We start from the raw sequence: 24181 nt of genomic DNA on the forward strand, positions 1-24181 counted from the left end.
CCCTTCTCTTCCACCTACTCGTATTTTGAGTTGTAAAAACACTTGTCTGTGATGCCCAGTTTGTTTTGGAACTTTGCAAAATAGTGGCGGTTAATATGCAGCGAGAGGGACCACTCCCTGTTTTAGAATGTGTGAGTGAAGCCAAGGCTCATCTGGCTGGCTTTGGCCATACACCCACACACACACAATATGAAGGACCATTAAACACACACACTTATCATGGTCTGCACATTGCCGCTCCCTTATCTGACATGCTGCTGGACCAGAGCACTCTACAACAACGGTTCAAATAGAGTAATCGTTTGTGCGCAGCTGTCGGCATAAAGGGAGGTTTGAGCCCTTTTCTAAACCAATGCGCTTATTTCGCTTTTGTCAGAGAATGTCAATGGCAGTATGTGAAAACGATGCACTATAGGTTCAGGCATTTCCACTAGCTCCATATGGACACTGTTTCTTTGTGGTTTGCGAAACAAGTGGTGGGCTGCCTGGAGGCTAGTAGTTACAAATCAAGTTTAATGGACCGTGTGTAGTGGGCTATGGCTTCAAGTCATTACATCAGTGTCTTCAAAATGTACCCTCTTTATCTTACATAAGAGCTCTCCATCCACCTGCTTGGTGTCTTCAGTTTTGAAGACACTGGCTGATGTAATGACTTGAAGCCATATCCCACTTTACGTGGTCCATTTAAATTTGATTACAATTACTCCCATGCCTGGTCCGAATACAACCCCTTAACCTGTCCCCTTACCCCTTCGGTTTTCAATTACCTGAAGACACTCTGGATAGGTCTAAGCAATACACCAGTCGGAGCCACATTACTTACACCCATCCAGACCTGGCCTGATCCCAGATCTGTTTGCGCTCTTGCCAACAATGTTTGTCATGACAGTTCCAGAAGGAGTTCTCAGGAAGGCAGAAACGGAAGGCAGACCCCTCAGCTCTCAACTCGCTCTCTTTCCAGCTAAGAAAAAGGGGAATAAGAAGGGGAAGACACTGACGCTTACTGACTTCCTGGCAGAGGACAGTGGGAGTGGGGGCAATGCTCCACCACCGCAACCCAGCTACGCCAAGTCCACCAGCTGGGCTGACGAAACCGATGACCTGGAAGGAGATGGTGAGGGACAACTTCATTCTTGAAGTTTCATATGGGGGCACATCCAAAGAAACAAACTTTACAGGGTTTCAATGTGCAATGTACAGGATGTCTCAGATCTGTGAAATGTCTTGTAAAGAGCTAACATGCTTCTCTGTCATGTACCATTGGGAATCATCTCTTGTTGTTCCACATTTTTGCTATGACATCTCACCTATCCATTGAAATCCATTTGTCTCTGGAAAAACAAATCCCTCTTCCTCACTCCTCTTTTCCTCCATCTTTCTCTCCCTCAGTGTCCACCTCCTGGCACACAGGGGAGGACAGTTACCGGGCCCCGGCAATAGACCGCAACATCCTGCCCACAGCGCCACGGTCGGCCCGCGAGCCCGATGTGGACCGCTCGCGCCTCCCCCGCAGCCCCCCCTACACTGCCTTCCTGGGCAACCTGCCCTACGACGTCTCAGAGGAATCTATCAAGGACTTCTTCCGGGGCCTAGCGGTATGTACTCAGCTGTGTTATCAAATGGGGACAAAATCTGGGTCGTGTTCAGTTTGCACAAAATGGCGCAACATTTTTTTGTCCTACCTAGGGCTGCACGATTTGGACAAAATATCGAATTGTGATTTTATTGGGCCAGATATTGCACTTGCGATTATGAATTGCGATTTTTAAGAACTTGGTTAAAACAACTGTCACGGTAGAGAACATCCCTTCTAAAATGACAACATATGAATGAATACATGCTGTGCTAACTGAATACAAAACCAAATGAAAAATATTGTCCAACCTTGTTGTAGGCTACATATGATAATATACACTGCTAAAAATAAATAAAGGGAACACTTAAACAAACAACACAATGTAACTCCAAGTCAATCACACTTCTGTGAAATCAAACTGTCCACTTAGGAAGCAACACTGATTGACAATAAATTTCACATGCTGTTGTGCAAATGGAATAGACAACAGGTGGAAATTATAGGCAATTAGCAACACACCCCCAATAAAGGACTGGTTTTGCAGGTGGTGACCACAGACCACTTCTCAGTTCCTATGCTTCCTGGCTGATGTTTTGGTCACTTTTGAATGCTGGCGGTGCTTTCACTCTAGTGGTAGCATGAGACGGAGTCTACAACCCACACAAGTGGCTCAGGTAGTGCAGCTCATCCAGGATGGCACATCAATGCGAGCTGTGGCAAGAAGGTTTGCTGTGTCTGTCAGCGTAGTGTCCAGAGTATGGAGGCGCTACCAGGAGACAGGCCAGTACATCAGGAGACGTGGAGGAGGCCGTAAGAGGGCAACAACCCAGCAGCAGGACTGCTACCTCCGCCTTTGTGCAAGGAGGAGCAGGAGGAGCACTGCCAGAGCCCTGCAAAATTCCCTCCAGCAGGCCACAAATGTGCATGTGTCTGCTCAAACGGTCAGAAACAGACTCCATGAGGGTGGTATGAGGGCCCGACGTCCACAGGTGGGGGTTGTGCTTACAGCCCAACACCGTGCAGGATGTTTGGCATTTGCCAGAGAACACCAAGATTGGCAACTTCGCCACTGGTGCCCTGTGCTCTTCACAGATGAAAGCAGGTTCACACTGAGCACGTGACAGACGTGACAGAGTCTGGAGACGCTGTGGAGAACTTTCTGCTGCCTGCAACATCCTCCAGCATGACCGGTTTGGCGGTGGGTCAGTCATGGTTTGGGGTGGCATTTCTTTGGGGGGACCGCACAGCCCTCCATGTGCTCGCCAGAGGTAGCCTGACTGCCATTAGGTACCGAGATGAGATCCTCAGACCCCTTGTGAGACCATATGCTGGTGCGGTTGGCCCTGGGTTCCTCCTAATGCAAGACAATGCTAGACCTCATGTGGCTGGAGTGTGTCAGCAGTTCCTGCAAGAGGAAGGCATTGATGCTATGGACTGGCCCGCCCGTTCCCCAGACCTGAATCCAATTGAGCACATCTGGGACATCATATCTCGCTCCATCCATCAACGCCACGTTGCACCACAGACTGTCCAGGAGTTGGCGGATGCTTTAGTCCAGGTCTGGGAGGAGATCCCTCAGGAGACCATCCGCCACCTCATCAGGAGCATGCCCAGGCGTTGTAGGGAGGTCATACAGGCACGTTTAAGGACATTACATCAAAGTTGGATCAGCCTGTAGTGTGGTTTTTCACTTTAATTTTGAGGGTGACTCCAAATACAGACCACCATGGGTTGATACATTTGATTTCCATTGATAATTTTTGTGTGATTTTGTTCTCAGCACATTCAACTATGTAAAGAAAAAAGTATTAAGATTATTTCATTCATTCAGATCTAGGATGTTTTATTTTAGTGTTCCCTTAATTTTTTTGAGCAGTGTATATTAACAAACATACATTTTTAACATGGTCATCAAAATGTAGTGTGATATAAGCGGAGCACTTAACATTAAGCCTATGAGTTCTTAAATAAACTAAGTTAATTATTTATTCAGGCAGCCATAGGCTGCAGATGGAATAGGAAGCTTATGATTGTGTAATTATGTATAAGTAGGCTTAATTATTATTATTATAATTTAAATTATAAGTCAAAGTGCCTTAACATGTACTGTAACACGTAGCTTACCGATTGCAAGGTGCAGCCTGTGTCCAAAACATTGGAGTCTGGTCCACTCATTCAACGCGACATTCAATGTTTCAAATTCTCTCATTTTGTTATACAGTGTTGGAATGGCAACTTGGGAGAAATATGAGAGATGGAATCTTGTATCTCCTGTCCAGCTTCTTCATCTTCTTGAAGCATTCTTTGCTGACTCTGTAAATAGGAACCATGTCTTTGGCTATGTGATAGCCTCTGTGATTTCTATGTGTCTGCGGGGTGTTTTTTCTTCAAATGATTGAATACATTTGTCGTGTTGCCTCATGTTGTCGCCACAACTCTCAGGCACTATTTGCACAACACTTGCATTTCATTGATATCGGTTTGCATGTAGCCGAAATACTGCCATACCACTGAAAATGTGTCCGCCTTTGGCACCAAATCGACATTCTTGTTAGCACTTGCAGCACTCATGTTTCCGACACACACCCCGAGGTAAAGCCCTTTCTCTGCTCACCAGCATCTAACTTCATGCTCTAAGCGGGGACTCTTGTGATTGGCCAGCATGTGCATGCCATGCAGAGCGTGAGAGAGCCCGCTTGTGATTGGTCAGCATCCTCTGTGCATGTAGATAGTGAATGAACATCTAGCACATCTCATTGGAGGAGGTACCGTAGTCTAGCTTTTGTTGCATTAACAGAGTGTCAAAGAAAAGAGAATGGCAGCCCCTTACGAAATGGATATTGCACAAGTCAATATCACAATTTCAATCTGAATTCGATTAATTGTGCAGTCCTAGTCCTACCTGAACTTGTCTAATCAGAAAGCTAGTTTACAATTGGGTCATTCCATATGATTTCTATGTCATTGCATGAGGCTTATTGTGGTCACACCAGATACTGACTGGTTTTCTGATCCACTCCCCTAACTTTTTTTTTAAAGGTACACTACATAGCCAAACGTATGTGGACACCCCTTCAAATGAGTGGATTCGGCTATTTCAGCCACACAGCCATGCAATCTCCATAGACAAGCATTGGCAGTGGAATGGCCCGTACTGAAGAGCTCAGTGACTTTCAACGTGGCACCGTCATAGGATGCCACCTTTCCAACAAGTCAGTTCGTCAAACTTCTGTCCTTCTAGAGCTGCCGTGTTAACTGTAAGTGCTGTTTTTGAGAAGTGGAAATGTCTAGGAGCAACAACGACTCAGTTGCGAAGTGGTAGGCCACACAAGCTCACAGAAAGGGACCGCTGAAGTGCGTAGCGCGTAAAAATCGTCTGTCCTCGGTTGCAACACTCAAAACCAAGTCCTGCCTCTGGAAGCAACGTCAGCACAAGAACAGTTCGTCTGGTTTCCATGGCCGAGCAGCCGAACACAAGTCTAAGATCACCATGCGCAATATCAAGCGTCGGCTGGAGTGTTGTAAAGCTTGCCGCCATTGGACTCTGGAGCAGTGGAAACGCGTTCTCTGGAGTGATGCTTCACCATCTGGCAGTCCGACGGACGAATCCGGGTTTGGCAGATGCCAGGAGAACTCTACCTGCCCCAATTCATATGCCAACTGTAAAGTTTGGTGGAGAAGGAATAATGGTCTGGGGCTGTTTTTCATGGTTCGGGCTAGGCCCCTTGGTTCCAGTGAAGGGATTCTTAACTCTACAGCATAATATGACATTCTAGATGATTACGATTCTTCCAGCTTTGTGGCAACAATTTGGGGAAGGCCCTTTCCTGTTTCAGCATGACAATGCCCCTATTCACAAAACGAGGTCCATACAGAAATGGTTTGTCGAGATCGGTGTGGAAGACTTGACTGGCCTGCACACAGCCCTGACCTCAACCCCATCGAGCACCTTTGGGATGAAGTGGAATGCTGACTGCGAGCCAGGCCTAATCGCCCAAAATCTGTGCCCGACCTCAGTAATGCTCTTGTCGCTAAATGGAAGCAAGTCCCCCCAGCAATGTTCCAACATCTAGTGGAAAGCCTTTCCAGAAGAGTGGAGGCTGTTATAGCATCAAAGGGGGGACCAACGCCATATTAATGCCCATGATTTTGGAATGAGATGGTGTCCACATACATTTGGCCATGTAGTGTATCTTTGACCAACAGATGCATATCTGTATTCCCAGTCATGTGAAATCCATATATTAGGGTCAAATGTATTTATTTCAGTTGACTGATTTTCCTTATGAACTGGAACTCAGTAAAGTCTTTGAAATTGTTGCATTTTGCATTTATTTTTCAGTATATGTTGTAGCTTAGACTATTTTACATCCTCAGAGGTGTTTGTGTTATTCCAACCACCGGTTGAGAGACAGCATGTACATGAATACAGGGTGGGTGTCATGTTTTGGCTAATAAATTAACTAAAATGTAAATGTTAACTTTCAAATGGTACCACAAAGATGGTTGGAGGTCCACACATCAGAGAATGTTGACTTGATTGGGAATATCCATTGTTTTAATTGTTTTTTCATGGAGAGATGCTGGAGAAAGCTTTGAATAGGTCAGTAGTCTACAGAGTAACATGAGAAGGATGCAACTGCTGAATTTATGTAGATTTTCTAAACTAAGTGTTTTTATAGCTTTCAGTGTAGTAACAGGTCCATATAGAATAACCAACCCTGTACATAATACCATAGAAGCAGGGTTCAGCTAATATAACAATGTGCACCTTTCATCTTTCATTGTCTTTCCCAGCCGATACAGATACTGTGCCTATCGCCATTTAGTCTGGTGGTAATGGGGCTACCATGGCGAACATGTCAGAGTGGTCATACCTTCCTATGTGGTGTCCCGTATACAACAGGAGTTCCCTGATCAGGGTTTCTCCCTCCCCCAATGACTTATACCATAAAATAATAATAAAAAGACAATACAAATGAAAGTTGTGTAGTAAAATTGTATTGCCGATTGGCAGGTGTCTCTCCATTCAGAGACATCCGTATAATATAATATATGCCATTTAGCAGACGCTTTTATCCAACGTGACTTAGTCATGCGTGCATACATTTTTACGTATGGGTGGTCCCGGGGATCGTACCCACTACCCTGGCGTTACAAGCGCCGTGCTCTACCAGCTGAGCTACAGAGGACCACAAGTATCAAGTCAGTCTGCACATAATTTTGCAAGTCTCCGTGCTTTCTTCATGCATGTGTCTGTGAACACATACACAAGTAGTCACTGTTCTATTACAAATGTCTGTTAGGGGAAATCTGATACAAACATATATACTATCCTATGTTAAAGTTGGACAGGTCAGACTAAACCTACCGAATTCTGTTCTCCCCACCGACAACCTTTGGTGAGGCTGGAGGGGAGGTCTTTGCCAGAGCCCTATTAATGGGCATAGCAGCGTAGATCAGCTCCTGGCCCCCCCTCAAAGATACTGGTCAGTCACACACACACAGAGAGCACTGATTACATTATCAATGGGGGTTATGGGATTAACCTGGTGGAACCAATCTGATCGCTGGAGATTATATGCATCTAAGAAGTATAAAATAAGCAACCCATTTCAGTTTACATAAATTATGTTTCATAATTGGGTTATCGAAGTAATGAAGTGGGTTACAGTCTGTATTTTTACAAATGATGAGCCTGTGAAAGCTGTTGCTGCTGACGGGTGAAGTTTGCTGGCCGGATACTTGCCAACGTGGCTGACTGTTCTATTTGTAGGAATGCTCACAGCGAGGGCATGTCTGCATGATGCTGCTGATGAGGGCAGCCTTGTTGGTCTTCTCTATGCTGCATGTTGAGCTGCAAACTGGACATCTCTCGAACTGCAGCAGGCAATCTTATGAGGTGGTGTTGACTGGGAGGGCCTTTGACCGGGTGATATAATTGACTGCCAAGTGGTAAATTGCATTTTGTTCTAGAGAAAGGACCACATTTTTTGCTGATGCACTTCACAACCAAAATTACTACTAGTTGTATTTGCTTTGCTTGGGAATTAGCCTACTAGTTTATCAAGCCGGGTATTTTTTAATACAACTTTTCACATAACACACATTACCTGTCATTGTTGATGAAGCCGTCTGTCAACAGGGCAGTAACTCTAGTCACTATCATAGGCCTCATGATGGCTTGTCCTTTTCATGGGAGCCTGGCAACAGCGGAGGTGTCGCATGAAACACTTTTATTCTGAGGCTTTGCCTGACAAGCTGTGAAAATAACAAGTGAACAATTTTAATAAAATTATTTTGGAGGTCGCTAATCCATTGCAATCAAATTGCTGGACATGTTATGATGCCCACCTTTACTCCTTCTGGTAGGTCCCGGCATCCGTTCATGACCAGGGGATATCAGTCTGGCACCCAACTATGCACTTTGTCTAACTGGAAAAACAGGTTCAACGATTGTCATCATCCCTCAATTATAAACACAGTTAGAGAAATAATGTAATCTCGTTTGGAAGCTAATTATTCTATGCTTTTAAGATGTAGACTGACTGGCTCCAGATTCAGGCTGGTGATGCCATTACACTAAACAACCAACTGTGACATGTTTTGCTATGGCCCTGGGTTGGTTTGAGTTTGTTGCTGTTAGTACACAGTTTTAGTCAGACATGAGTTGGCTAGTACCACCATTGCTGCATCCAATATTTATTTGTGCCCTAGACATGAGTTGCACCTCGGAGGCTGTGACTGTTTTGTATAAATTACACTAACTTACAGTTGAAGTTGGAAGTTTACATACACGTAGGTTGTAGTCATTAGAACTCGTTTTTCAACCACTCCACACATTTCTTGTTAACAAACTATAGTTTTGGCAAGTCGGTTAGGACATCTACATTGTGTAATATTTCTAACAATTGTTTACAGACAGATTATTTCACTTATAATTCACTGTATCACAATTACAGTGGGTCAAAAGTTTACATACACTGGCAATGTGGAATAAATAATTCTCTCTACTATTATTGACATTTCACTTTCTTAAAATAAAGTGGTGATCCCAACTGACCTAAGACAGGGAATTCTTACTAGGATTAAATGTCAGGAATTGTGAAAAACTTAGTTTAAATGTATTTGGCTAAGGTGTAGGTAAACTTCCGACTTCTACTGTAGATGAAAATACGATGTCATTTGTTTTAAAGTAGGCAAATAATTCGTAGGAAACAACTTTGCCATATCGTCAGATTTACTTTAGGGAGATTGCAATGTTGCCATTACTGTTAGTAGCAAAGTTCGTAGCTGGCTAAACTTATACTGCATCTAAAGTCAATCAGGCGACATCACAATCATGATTTCCAAGCCAAATCTGAGTTGTATTGAGGTAGGCTAACCTTAGCGCCTATGTGAAGCTAGCCACAATAAGGATTAGCCACAATAGTGGAATTTTCAGTTCGCCTTCAAAATAAAAGTCCCTCTTTTGAAAGTGATGCAAATACAAATAGTGGAATCATGTCGTCTTTGGACTAGATAATGCTGAACAAGGTTAGAATGTTATATATAAATTCAGCAAAAGACAATTAGTTCATTTGAAAATAAGAAACATCTGAAAAAGCACTTTGGATGTATTAGACATCAGAATTGCATTGGGGGCATACTTATATTTCATTTTACAGCCTTATCTATGCATTGTGGAACATTGAAATGGTGTATCAGCCTACTCAGTGACACCCACAGAACACAACTGTGATGAGTTTACATAAATATTAGCGTCGCCATTTACGGAAAACCGATAAATGGCTGTTCAAAGGTTAAGCAAAAATGTCATTTTGTGACATCTCTATTTTAAATTAAACTGTCAATCTTCTATAGGAAACCTATTGAAATCTAGATAATAGAATAGACATTTCCATTCAAGTTGACATTTGATGGTTGGTGGACTAGTGGTCATCTTTCTGGTAGTAATTGAAACTATACTGAACAAAAATATAAATGCAACAATTTCAAAGATATATTTCATATGAAAATCAGGCCCTAATCGATGGATTTCACATGACTGGGAATACAGATTTGCATCTGTTGGTCACAGATACCTTAAAGAAAAAGGTAGGGGCGTGGATTAGAAAACCAATCAGTATCTGCTGTGACCATTTGCCTCATGCAGTATGACATCTCCTGTGGAATGTTGTCCCACTCCTCTTCAATGGTTGCACGAAGTTGCTGGATATTGGCGGGAACTGGAACGCTATCGTACACGTTGATCCAGAGCATCCCAAACATGCTCAATGGGTGACATATATGATTATGCAGGCCATGGAAGAACTGGGACATTTTCAGCTTCCAGGAATTGTGTACAGATCCTTGCGATTATCATGCTGAAACATGAGGCGACGGTGGCGGCTGAATTGCACGACAATGGGCCACTGGATATTGTCACGGAATCTCTGTGCATTCAAATTGCCATTGATAAAATGCAATTGTGTTCATGGTCTGTAGCTTATGCCTACCCATACCATAACTCCACTGCCACCATGTGGTACTCTGTTCACAATGTTGACATCAGCAAATCGCTCGCCCACGCGATGCCATACATGTGGTTTTAAGGCCGGCTGGAGGTACTGCCAAATTCTCCGAAATTAAGTTGGAGGCGACATATGGTAGAGAAATTAACATTCAATTCTCTGGCATCAGCTCTGGTGGACATTCCTGCAGTCAGCATGCCAATTGCACGCTCCCACAAAACCTGAGATGTCTGTGGCATTGTGTTGTGTGACAACTGCACATATTAGTGGCCTTTTATTGTCCCCAGACAAGGTGCACCTGTGTAATGATAATTATGTTTAATCAGCTTCTTTATATGCCACATCTGTCAGGTGGATGGATTATTTTAGCAAAGGAGAAACGCTCACTAAAAGGGACGTATACAAATTGGCACACAATTTGAGAGAAGCTTTTTGTGTGTGAAATTTCTGTTGCGTTTTTATATATTTTTTCAGTATAAAACAAATCAATTTTAATGGTGTACCAGCTAATTTGCAGTGGTCTGAAGGGATAGGTCCATTCTATTAATTATTTTTCTATAATTGAAATGACACCCAGCCTGTATTCAAGAGAATGCTGTGTCTCAACCGATGACGGGCACAACACAAACACCTCAATGTAAAATAGGGTCTAAGCTACAACATATGTGAAAATGAAAGCAATATGAGTTTACACATTTTGATTTTAAAAAATACAACTTTTTCAAGAAATTATAGTTTGACAATCCTGTTATTAAGTTTTCAAATGATATCAAATTCAACTTTTATATTTTTCAGTGATGAAGACATGGATGTCTCATGGTAGGGTGGGGTATGCAAAGTGGGTCAACTTTGAGCACCTATCTCCTGAATGTTTTGGCATTCAGGTCTAAAAAGTCACTTCTGACCACTTCTACCATGGGCAAACATGTTTGGAAGGTTTCGTTCAAATCTAAAGGGGTGAAGTCAGAAAGTGATTGAATTAATATGGAACGACCCAATTTCTAAATGTTTAGCTAACTTGACCCTGGTGTGAGGAGACTTGACTACTTTAGATGTGTTGAACGACAGTCTTTTTTTGTGTTACGCAATTTATGAATATGACCAGACCGACGCTAACATGAGGGAGGCGCCTGAAAATGTAATTTAACTTTAATGACACTTGATTACACACATACAGTACCAGTCAGAAGTTTGGACACGCCTACTCATTCAAGGGTTTTTCTTTATTTTTACTATTTTCTACATTGTAAAATAATTGTCAAAACATCAAAACTATTAAATAACACATATGGAATCATGTAGTAACCAAAAAAGTGTTAAACAAATCAAAATATTTTATATTTGAGATTCTTCAAAGTAGCCACCCTTTGCCTTGATGACAGCTTTGCAAAGTCTTGGCATTCTCTCAACCAGCTTCATGAGGAATGCGTTTCCAACATTCTTGGAGTTCCCACATATGCTGAGCACTTGTTGGCTGCTTTTCCTTCACTCTGCGGTCCAACTCATCCCAAACCATCTCAATTGGGTTGAGGTCGGGTGATTTGTGGAGGTCATCTGATGCAGCACTCATCTCTCTCCTTCTTGGTCAGATTGCCCTTACACAGCCTGGAGGTGTTTTTTAGGTCATTGTCCTATTGAAAAACAAATGATAGTCCCAATAAGCGCAAAGCAGATGGGATGGCGTATCGCTGCAGAATGCTGTGGTAGCCATGCTGGTTAAGTGTGCCTTGAATTCTAAATAAATCACAGACAGTGTCACCAGCAAAGCACCATCACACCACCTCCATGCTTTATGGTGGGAACCACACATGCGGGGATCATCCATTCACCTACTCTGCGTCTCACAAAGACACAGCGGTTAGAACCAAAAATCTCAAATTTGGACTCATCAGACCAAAGGACAGATTTCCACCGGTCTAATGTCCATTGCTCGTGTTTCTTGGCACAAGTAAGTCTCTTCTTTTTATTGGTGCCGTTCACTAGTGGTTTCTTTGCAGCAATCGACCATGAAGGCTTGATTCACACAGTCTCCTCTGAACAGTTGATGTTGAGATGTGTATGTTACTTGAACTCTGAAGCATTTATTTGGGCTGCAATTTCTGAGGCTGGTAACTCCAATTAACTTATCCTCTGCAGCAGAGGTAACTCTGGGTCATCATTTCCTGTGGCGGTCCTCATGAGAGCCAGTTTCATCATAGCGCTTGATTGTTTTTGCGACTGCACTTCTTAATTTTCCGGACTGACCTTCATGTCTTAAAGTAATGATGGACTGTCATTTCTCTTTGCTGATTTGAGCTGTTCTTGCCATAATATGGACTTGGTCTTTTACCAAATAGGACTATCTTCTGTATACAACCCCTACCCTGTCACAACACAACTGATTGGCTCAAACGCATTAAGAAGGAAATACATTTCACAAATGAACAAGGCACACCTGTTAATTGAAATGCATTCCAGGTGACTACCTCATGACGCTAGTTGAGAGAATGCCAAGAGTGTGCAAAGCTGTCATTAAGGCAAAGGGTGGCTATTTTGAAGAATTTCAAATATAAAATATATTTTGATTTGTTTAACACTTTTTTTGGTTACTACATGATTCCATATGTGTTATTTCCTCGTTTTGATGTCTTCACTATTATTCTACAATGTAGAAAGTAGTAAATATAAAGAAACCCTTTAATGAGTAGGTGTGTCCAAACCTCTGACTGGTACTGTATATGCTGAATGCCAGTCATGTTTGACAAATATAATGTAGGATCATTATTAAAATTAACGTCTAAATGGTTGATTCTGTCCACATACTTGAGGCACTTTTAGTTCAGATAAAGGCCAGTGCCTGTTGCGCACTGCAACATCACCCACTTATTTAACCGTAAATTTAATTGTTTAAAACCTCAACGGTTTTTGGCATTTTATGAGACATGTCTTGCTGTGTTCCGACCATAGGGATTTTAAGACCATAGGAATTTTAAGGGGATTCTTTTATAAACATTTTCTGAAATGCCATTAAACCAGTATTTCTTGTGTTCTCAACTTTCTTTCGTAGTCCAGCAGCGAAATACACAATCCTAGTCATATTAACAACCCATGCTCAGTTTCTACATTACTGAAGGATATTTTCATCTGTCATATGAAACAGCTCGCATTTGCGGTGCAGTTTTGAGAAGTGTTTTCCTGCTAATAATTGCATTTTGGAACATTCACGCTTGCAGCCTACTGCCGTGTGCGCATTGCTACGCTCATAATGTGAAGAAATAGTTTATCAAAATGTTAAGCTAAACTTTCTGATCTGTTGCATCAGCCTCATTTGCTTTTAAAAGTTTTGATATACAGTGGTTGTATGAATTTGCGTCCCACGACTGTCCCAGAGTAGGCTATGTTTGGAATATTTATTTGTAGCACAGAACGACAAGCTGACCAATAGAATAGGTCAACTTTTGTTCTGTGGAGGATAGTTGATTGGCATAGGCTAATGCTTTTGCTGTTCGCTACTCATCTTGTTGGGTAATGAAAAGTAAATGTGGACAGTTCTTCTCACATATTCAATATTTGCGTTCGAATTCGATAAGAAGGACTTGCGCCGTTGTATCCCTGATGTGTCCGTCTTCACTTGTAGCTACCTGCTTCGGAGCTGCGATGCCTATGAGAAGGACCCGATCACGTGAAGGGCGTTGGCTAATAAGAATTGAGATATCTGAGAGAGCCATGTGAGTGAGAGGTGCTTCAGAGCAGGGCGATTGGCAGCCCGGAAAAGGGAATTATAATTATTATGTTCAGCCCAAGGGCACAACGGCCACTTTGGCCACAATGCATGGATTTGTTTAGGGGGCATTACGGCCACACAAGGTGGAATGCCGCTGGGAAATTCAAGGCCTGTCCTTTTGGCTTGACATCCAAACCACATGAGGTTGTCCTTTGCCTAGATCTATAGAATAGGCTTAACTGAAACCATCAACCTGTCTAGGCTGTTTTGAAAGCACCAAGGGTCTTCTGGGTATTGACATTAACACTTGATTGACACTTGCCCATTGGGCAAGTCGGCAGCATTTTTATACTTGCCCAAAGGTTAAGATGATTTGCCTGAAATGTTGCTGTTTTATACAAATCAAGTTTTATTGGTCACATACACATATTTAGCAGATGTTATTGTGGGTGTAGCGAAATAAACACCATACGTTGGAATATCTTTCACGTCAACATAGGGTGCCTCAAAAATGTAGATTTTACTGGAGTTGTTGCAGTAAAACATTTTTTTTTCGCTGTAGCTTAAACAGTGAAATGGAATTACAAAAGGTTATGTGGGAATAGAGCTGGCAATGTAAGCTAGGGAAGTGTTTATCCTATTGCCCTCAAGGACATTTTGATTCATCTCACGATACCCATACCCATGATATATCCATTTATGTTATGTCACTGCAGTATTTCCACTCTTCTGAGACTATAGTGGGGTTCCTCTCGCGTTCACTCGTCCGTCTTATTTCTAACCTCAGACCAGTACAGTTCCCCATCAGCCCTCTCACCCTCTCACTGGTCCACATCTCCCCTCTGTTCTCAGATCAGTGCGGTGCGCTTGCCACGGGAGCCTAGTAACCCAGAGAGGCTGAAGGGCTTTGGTTACGCGGAGTTTGACGACGTGGACTCCCTCTTGAGGGCGCTGACTCTCAATGAGGAGGTAAGGAACGGCACACTGAGGAGAGAAAGGATCGAAGGGTCTTAATGCTGAACCACGTGTCTGTCTCTAATTAGGATTCATCACACATACATTGATCATATCAATCTCAACATCCATTCAGCGTTGGTAATAGTTTGGTAATAGATGGGTTAGCTGACAACGTCAAGAAAATGATGCGCACGCTTCAATGGGGCAGAAGTCTGAGTTGTGATTCTGGATGGCCACATAGCTACCAACAATGACAAACTGCCATGTGGGGAATTGTAAGTTCTTGATACCATGTTTTGTTTTGGCTGATTTCATGTCAATGCTAATATGGCAAACATTTGCTAGCTAGCTAACCAACAACTGTAATGATGTATTTGAGACAGAAGTGCTCATTTGTTTCCAATAAGAGACTAAATATAGTTGACATGTCAACAATCTAAGCCAGGGGTGTCAAACTCATTCCATGGAGGGCCTAGTGTCTGCAGGTTTTTGGTTTTTCCTTTCAATTAAGCCCTAGACAACCAGGTGTGGGGAGTTCCTTACTAATTAGTGACCTTAATTCATCAATCAAGGACAAGGGAGGAGTGAAAACCCGCAGCCACTCGGCCCTCCGTGGAATGAGTTTGACACATGTGATCTAAGCCAACTCGTCTGTTTTGCCCCATAGTTGCGCACGCGCCGGTTTTGTTGCTAAACAACCAACCTGTCTGTAGTTTACTTCAGTATCTACAAGGGACATAGTAAAAACAAAAAAAACGATGTGCTGTAGATTTAGTAAAGTAGTAAGAGAGCTTTCAATTAATCATTAGTGGAAAAAAATTTTTTGATGAGTGCTCAAGACAAGTATATGGAATTTTAACTGTTAGTGACAGGTAAATAGTTTCAAGCTATCACGCTGGAACATGCTATTATGGAAAGGAGATGAGTTGGTCATTTAGGCCACATTACTGGTAATGACTTGCATGTCTCTGAGCTTGTTTCCTGCCTGTCTGACCTAATAGAACCTGGGAAACCGCAGGATCCGGGTAGATATTGCAGATCAGTCCAACGACAAGGGTAAGTTACACACAACATTTTACATTTTAGTCATTTAGCAGACACTCTTATCCAGAGGGACTTTCCCATGACCTTCCTAATTAATTAAAGATGCACCGATTTAGTAATTTCAATACGAATTCTAGACTTTCTACTGTACTATGGGTACAGAATGGCAAAAGAGCCTCTATAAATCCATGTTTATCTTATGGGGTGGTTTCCTGGACACAGATTAAGCCTAGTCCTGGACTAAAAAGTATTCTCAATGGCGATTCTCAATTAAAAGTGCATTTCAGTCCAGGACTAGGCTTAATCTGTGTCTTGCAAACTGGTCCTATGTGTCAGGAGGTCAGTTGATGCACGTCCCACATTTCCCCACCAGTGCCCGGCCAAATAACACTGCTGAAGGCCATTGCAGCCCAAACGTTGTCTATTGTGGTGTAGGAATAAAGCACTTGGGGGCAGCATTTACAGTGTGGGCTTTTTCTTTATTTATCTTATCATTTGATCCCTAACCTTGAATGGCCAGAGGGGAGAGACAATGGCCAGATGGGCGGTCGAGACAGGATGGGCCGTATGGGAGACATGGGAGGCCCTGAAAAGACAGACAGTGATGACTGGAGGGCACGGCCCACTGCAGACGCCGACGATGGACCCCCAAAGAGAGAGGAATCCGCCTTCGGTAAGAGTGTTTCCCTCTAAGCTAAAAGAGCCACAGATCTATAGACTATATGTATGCACTCAGCAAGCACACATCCCTTCTTTTAAAGCACCCTGCTAAAACCTCTTTCTTAATGTCCTTTTGTCTCAAAGCTCTATGCTACACTATTTATCTGAAATGTCAAGCAGGCATGGGTATGTTTTATGCTGTCCACATAGTTCCAGTTATCTTGCAACTGTGTGACCAGAACCACATCCTTTGACATTTCTTCTTAATAATGCTTGGATCTCAAGAGACTTTTACTTGATTTGTATCCCTTTCATAATTCCATTAACTCTTTTGTGCCCTCTCAGGGTCACGCGACCACTACGGAGACCGTGACGGGCCTCGAAGGGAAAACGACCGCGGCTTTGGTGGCGACCGGGACCGCGGCTTCGGTGGCGACCGGGACAGTGGCCGGGACCGCGGCAGAGACCGCTATGACGACCGGGGAGGTGAGAGCGGAGGTGAAACTACTGCTCAAAACTTAACGTATCGTCATCAATCTAGACTGCTGTATTTACTTTGTTATCCAAATCCCCAACGCCTCCTGTATGATTATGAATATTAAGTAGGGTTGGGCGATATTATGATAGTATCGGATATCGAAGATGATTGACAGCCATCGTCGATGGTGACAACATGATGCGACAGACTATGTATAGCCTATTTCAACTTGACTGGCACCACACAGTAAAGTGCAAATGTCCAGTCAGATGTATTTATTTTTCTCAACGTCGGATGACCTGGGCCATATGGCCTACCCCTTTTTTAATTTTTTATATCTGAGACTCCGGTATTTAATAATTTCAAAAGCCACATTTTTGTATTTTCTTTCCATTTGATGTGAATATGACGTCAGTGTTTATGCATGCTGGCTTTCTTCCTCTGCCTTCCACCATTCTAGTTAATGACAGGGTTCACACAAGGTGCTTAAAGTACTTGAATTTGGCACTCTGAAATTCAAGTACTGGAATACCTTAAATCAGACATTTTCTCAAGTTGGTACTTGAAAAGTACTTGAATTAAAATTAGGAGAACAGATAATGACTCAGGAAACAGCAGAGGGTGCACTCCCCCCTATCCACATTGACGGGACCGCAGTGGAGAAGGTGAAAAGTTTCAAGTTCCTTGGCGTACACCACTGGCAAACTGAAATGGTCCACCCACGCAGACAGTGTGGTGAAGAAAGCGCAACAGAGCCTCTTCAACCTCAGGAGGCTGAAGAAATTTGGCTTGGCACCTAAAATCCTCACAAACTTTTACAGATGCACAATTGAGAGCATCCTGTCGGGCTGTATCAGCGCCTGGTATGGCAACTGCACCGCTAGCAACCGCAGGGCTCTCCAGAGGGTGGTGCGGTCTGCCGAAGGCATTACCGGGGGCAAACTACCCACCCTCCAGGACACCTACAGCACCCGATGTCACAGGAAGGCCAAAAAGATCATCAAGGACATCAACCACCCGAGCCACTGCCTGTTCACCCCGCTATCATCCAGAAGGCGAGGTCACTACAAAGCTGGGACCGAGAATGAAAAACAGCTTCTATCTCAAGGCCATCAGACTGTTAAATAGCCATCACGAGCACATTAGAGGCTGCTGCTGCCTATTGAAATCACTGGCCACTTTAAGAAATGGAACACTAGTCACTTTAATAATGTTTACATATCTTGCATTACTCATCTCGTGTGTATAAAATGTATTCTATAATATTCTACTGTATCTTAGTCCATGCCGCTCTGTCATTGCTTGTCCATATATGTATGTATTCTTAAATTCCATTCCTTACTTAGATTTGTGTGTATTGGGTATATGTTGTGAAAATGTTAGATATTACTTGTTAGATATTACTGCACTGTCGGAGCTAGAAGCACAAGAATTTCGCTACACCCGCAATAACATCTGCTAAACATGTCTATGTGACAAAAAACATTTGATTTGATTTAATGTTCAAATATTTTTATGAAAAATATTAGAAAAATGTATTGGTCTCAATTAATTTCCAGGCAGACTACAGAGTTTTATTTCCTCACGTGTTTTGCGCTGTGCTTGCCAGGCGAGCTCGCTCATTCCACCGACATTGCCACTCAGCCAGGCAGGTATAGAACTGACTTTGGAACCGCCAAATATCACATCCATAGCTAAGATGCCGGGCAAATGTAGATTCAATTTTGCCTTTTGTGCGTCTGGAACATTTCTGCTATCTTTTATTTCAGCTCATGAAACATGGGACTGACACTTTACATGTTGCGTTTTTATATTTTTGTTCGGTATAGTTTACCCACTACATCACTGGACCCAACCCACACCGTGTAAGGTGGAAAAATGTGTCAGCATGGGTGAATCTGCCCTGAAGAGCCACATGAAGGGGCTCATGTATGTAGTTAATAAGTAGTGAAACAACGTATTATTGAGTAGAACTTGTAAGGTAGTGATGAATACTAAGTTTGTTTTTTCATGAGGTTTTTTTGCGATATACTGCCATCTGGTGGCGACTAGAAACAATTGCATATATACTATATATACTATTACAAATTGATGGTCCTTGAAAATGAATATTAGTGTTTGAAAAAGTACTTGAAAGTCCTTGAATTTGACTTGCCACTGTCTGTATGAACCCTGTCATGATTAAGTAATTTATCTAAGAGTTCAAGAAGTTTTAACTTGTTTTTGAATAACCTAAAAACATGATAGGCCTAAGGAAATAATGAGGTAAAACAAACAATAGCAAGATAAAAAAAATCTAATGAGTAGTTTGAACACACCTTAAGCAAAGCTTAGTCTAAAGGAAATAATGCATGCATCCCTTCTTGCCGTTGCGAACCAAACTGCCAAAAGCAAAATTAAAATAGCCTATCAAAAGCATGAAGACAAGTTGAAGTTATGAAGTGTTTCCCAAATAGGCTATTCTAATAGCGTTTAATGTCCTAAAGTTGCAGCTTTCAAATGGTAACAGTTGAGACAGTCGGAGACTAGGCGATTCTCTCTCAGCTTTATTTTGAATGACCAAAATTCAATTAAACAAGAAGTGAAATTGAGCAAACAATATCAAAATGGGAAAAGCAAATGCGAAGTCTAAACATTCTCTGAGGATGATAATTCCTCAGTGCAGGAACAATATACTGAGGAAAGAGCCTCATTCTGGTCCGCACTCTTTTTTTGTGTGCTCTGCAGTGTTTTTTACAGGCCATCTAATAATTTGGTCAGGTAAAAATGTCAACTTGCATTTCACGATCTGAGATAATGGTAGGCAATGTTTTAGGCCTTAAATTAGAGCGACTACTTTTTCATGGTTTTAGTTAAATTTCTAAGCATTACTGAACTAAGAGCCGTTTGGGAGCCAAATTAACGTATCTTTTTAGGTGATTGGAGCCAAATGAGGCCGCTCACAGAAAAGACTCGGAATGCCCATCACTAGCAGTTGATATAACTATCTTGTGGGTTGCCAAATACTTCCCCCAGAACTTCTCAATTAAATATTAACTGCAAAGTAGGCTTACCTGGCAGAAGTACAGTTGAAGTTGGAAGTTTACATACACTTAGGTCGGAGACATTAAAACTCATTTTTCAACCACTCCACAAATGTCTTGTTAACAAACTATAGATTTGGTAAGTCGGTTAGGACATCTACATTGTGCATGACGCAAGTAATTTTTCCAACAATTGTTTACGGACAGATTATTTCACTTATAATTCACTGTATCACATTTCCGGTGGGTCAGAAGTTTACATACACTAAGTTGACTGTGCCTTTAAACAGCTCGGAAAATTCCAGAAAATGATGTCATGGCTTTAAAAGCTTCTGATAGGCTAATTGACATAATTTGAGTCAATTGGAGGTCTACCTGTTGATGTATTTCAAGGCCAACTTCAAACTCAGTGCCTCTTTGCTTGACATCATGGGAAAATCAAGATCAGAAATAAATGTGTAGACCACCACAAGTCTGGTTCATCCTTGGGAGCAATTTCCAAATGCCTGAAGGTACCACGTTCATCTGTACAAACAATAGTACGCAAGTATAAACACCATGGGACCACACAGCCGTCATACCGCTCAGGAAGGAGACGCGTTCTGTCTCCTAGAGATGAATGTACATTGGTGCGAAAAGTGCAAATCAATCCCAGAACAACAGCAAAGGACCTTGTGAAGATGCTGGAGGAAACCGGTACAAAAGTATCTATATCCACAGTAAAACAAGTCCTATATCGACATAATCTGAAAGGCTGCTCAGCAAGGAAGAAGCCACTGCTCCAAATCCGCCATAAAAAAGCAAGACTACAGTTTGCAACTGCACATGGGGACAAAGATCATACTTTTTGGAGAAATGTCCTCTGGTCTGATGAAACAAAAATAGAACTGTTTGGCCATAATGACCATCGTTAGGAGGAAAAAGGGGGCTGCTTGCAAGTTGAAGAACACCATCCCAACCGTGAAGCACGGGGGTGGCAGCATCATGCTGTGGGAGTGCTTTGCTACAGGAGGGACTGGTGCACTTCCATAGCTCGCAACTGCAGTAAATCAGATGTCGTTGACCCTGCCACAATGTGCGATTCATGTGCTCCAGTTTTTGGACCTAAAGATAATGAAAAATAGTCCAACGCGTGAATTGTGCCAGTATCATTCTCCAAACTCGTACTGTGGGTGCTTGGCATTAGTCAAGTCTTTTTTTTCATCCTGACACCTTGCAGAGGGGCAAAGTTTAGATCCTGCAGTTGCATTGATCTGACTGCGGTTGCTCGTTCTAAAATCTAGCAGTTTCTTAAATACGGCAGCTCCATTTTTTTGTTCTGTGAACAGCTTTTAAAGCAGCCATCATGTGTATTTGTGTGCCTTCATGAGATAAATATACAGTACCAGTCAAAAGTTTGGACACCTACTCATTCAAGGGTTTTTCTTTGTTTTTACTATTTTTTACATTGTAGAATAATAGTGAAGACATCAAAACTAGTTCAGTCGCAAAAACCATCGAGCTATGATGAAACTGCCTCTCATGAGGACCGGCACAGGAATGGAAGACCCAGAGTTACCTCTGCTGCAGAGGATAAGTTCATTAGTTACCAGCCTCAGAAATTGCAGCCCAAATAAATGCTTTACAGAGTTCAAGGTACAGACACATCTCAACATCAACTATTCAGAGGGGACTGTGTGAATCAGGCCTTCATGGTCGAATTGCTGCAAAGAAACCACTACTAAAGGACACCAATAATAAGAAGAGACCTGCTTGGGTAAAAAAAAAACGAGTAATGGACATTAGACCAGTGGAAATCTGTCCTTTGGTCTGGAGTCCAAATTTGAAATGTTGTGTTCCAACCGCCGTATCATTGTGAGACGCAGCGTAGGTGAACGGATATCCGCATGTGTAGTTCCCACCGTAAAGCATGGAGGAGGAAGTGTTATGGCGTGGGGGTGCTTTGCTGGTGACACTGTCAGTGATTTATTTAGAATTCAAGGCACACTTAACCAGCATGGCTACTACAGCATTTTACAGCAATTCGCCATCCCATCTGGTTTGTGCTTAGTGGGATTATCATTTTTCTTTTCAACAGGACAATGACCCAACACACCTCCAGGCTGTGTAAGGGCTATTTTACCAAGAAGGAGAGTGATGGAGTGCTGCATCAGATGACTTGGCATCCACAATCCCCCGACCTCAACCCAATTGAGATGGTTTGGGATGAGTCGGACGGCAGAGTGAAGGAAAAGCAGCCAACAAGTGCTCAGCATATGTGGGAACTCCTTCAAGACTGTTGGAAAACGCATTCCAGGTGAAGCTGGTTAATAGAACGCCAAGAGTGTGCAAAGCTGTCATCAAGGCAAAGGGTGGCTATTTGAAAAATCTCAAATATAAAATAAATGTTGAGTTGTTTAACACTTTTTGGTTACAACACTATTATTCTACAATGTAGAAAATAGTAAAAATAAAGAAAAACCCTGGAATGAGTAAGTGTGTCCAAACTTACTGTATCTCATATTTCAGTCGCTTTATCAATACCGCTGTCTAAGTCTTGGCGCTTGTACTCCCTCTACTCTACCACAGCCTTTGGCTCCCGCAGGGATAGGGATGACGGCGGGCGGCGTGCCTTTGGCAGTGGGTACCGCCGTGACGATGACTATCAGAGTGGCGGGGGTGGTGGTAGCCGCTACGGGGACCGGGATCGCTACGGTGGGGACCGGGAGGACCGGTACGAGAGGCAGGACGAAGGGAGTGAGGAGAGACGTGAGGGTAAACTACCCTCAAATTGTGCTCAATATTTTATTTATTATTATTATTATTCTGTATATTATTCAACCACGTAACCACATGTCCATCCTGCTACCCCCCACTGACACCACCCTTCCCTCAGGTCCCCTGCCTAGATCCCCTTTAAATAATTAGTGTTATATTCCAGCACAATATGATCAGGTCTCCCTTGGAGATGTATCCAAGGTTCAAATAAAGGTTAAATATAGACAAAATGTCAACCCTGTAACCCCCCACCCCCCCCCCCCCCCAACCAGGTGGTCCCACCGAGAGGCCCAAGCTGGTCCTGAAGCCTCGCAGCATGCCTAAGGAGGTGGAGCAGGCCGGTGGTGGTGGGGCTCCCCCAGCTGCTCCGGCAGCCGCCCGCAGCTCTGGTCGAGCCTCCATCTTCGGAGGGGCCAAACCCGTGGACACAGCGGCTAAGGAGCGGGAGGTGGAGGAGAAGCTCCAGAGGCAGCTGGAAGAGGACAAGTCCAGGGGCTTTGAAAGGAAACCCCGCGACAGAGACAGGTGAGGTGTTGGGTGTATAGCAGGAAGCGGCAGAGCTGACTTGAGCATGGGTCTGGCAGAATTCTTGAGTAATGTTATGGTAAGCAAAACACTATGCAAGGGCAAACCTGGTGCAACATAAACAGCATGGCAATTGGCACTAAAACTCAGATTATGTGCCCGTATCTGTCTGTTTTCAGCTCTAAATTATAAATTTGCGCAGCGGTCTAAGGCACTGCATCTCAGTGCTAGAGGCGTCACTGCAGACCCTGGTTAGATTCCAGGCTGTATCACAACTGGCCGTGATTGGGAGTCCCATAGGGAGGCGCACAATTGGCCCAGTGTCATCAGGATTTGGCCGGGGTAGGCCATCATTGTAAATAAGAATTTGTTCATAACTGACTCGCCTAGTCAATGCTAGAACTAACATGCTGACCACACCGGCCGCGTTGCAACCAAAATAAATTGACACATACATTATTTTCAATAATTTCATCCAAACTTCTTGACTGTCTGCGTAGCCAGGCGATAAAATAGAACTTGGTTCTATTTTTGACGCTTGAAGTGCTGCAAGTCCCGCCTCTCCTCATTGGTTTTTAGGAGCATATACCCACGTGGGTGATTGAAAGATGAACATCCAGTTGGTGCCGGTAATGCACCTTAAAGTTGGTTGCCAACCGCCATATAAAGTCAAAGACGACTGAAGGAGGAGAGATTACTAGAAACTAACTAGGTTTCCCCTTATCTGTGGATTAATTGGCGGAGTAGAGAACACACGATTTTGTGACCTAAAATAGGTCAAAATTCTACAAAGATCCAGGAAAAAAAGGACCTTGTGCATTTCAGGTAAAATAACAACCCAATGTTTATATCTCAGGACAAATTAGCTAGCAACAGCAAGCTAGCTAGTTAAATATACCATAATAATAATATACCATTTAGTAGATGCTTTTATCCAAAGCGACT

At 42.9% G+C, this 24181-nt stretch overlaps 1 protein-coding gene across 8 annotated transcripts in view; it reads left to right on the forward strand.

Annotated features, from left to right (window-relative positions):
- LOC311139070 (eukaryotic translation initiation factor 4B-like) overlaps nucleotides 1-24181 on the forward strand; it is a 47338-nt gene that overhangs the window by 7433 nt on the left and 15724 nt on the right. For 3 of the 8 annotated variants that reach the window (XM_084173931.1, XM_084173934.1, XM_084173938.1), the window contains exons 1-8: nucleotides 859-1114; nucleotides 1390-1595; nucleotides 14645-14761; nucleotides 15751-15805; nucleotides 16314-16466; nucleotides 16799-16951; nucleotides 22523-22708; nucleotides 22984-23236. In XM_084173931.1, coding sequence (XP_084030057.1) covers nucleotides 874-1114; nucleotides 1390-1595; nucleotides 14645-14761; nucleotides 15751-15805; nucleotides 16314-16466; nucleotides 16799-16951; nucleotides 22523-22708; nucleotides 22984-23236 — 1364 coding nt within the window. In that variant the 5' untranslated portion in view covers nucleotides 859-873. Of the gene's footprint in view, nucleotides 1-858; nucleotides 1115-1389; nucleotides 1596-14644; nucleotides 14762-15750; nucleotides 15806-16313; nucleotides 16467-16798; nucleotides 16952-22522; nucleotides 22709-22983; nucleotides 23237-24181 lie in introns of those variants that run through there. The other 5 variants (XM_084173936.1, XM_084173933.1, XM_084173935.1 and 2 more) reach the window with 4 other exon arrangements.

The sequence above is a fragment of the Coregonus lavaretus genome (genome assembly GCF_964263955.1).
Source record: "Coregonus lavaretus genome assembly, chromosome: 12".
NCBI classification, from domain to species: Eukaryota; Metazoa; Chordata; class Actinopteri; order Salmoniformes; family Salmonidae; genus Coregonus; species Coregonus lavaretus.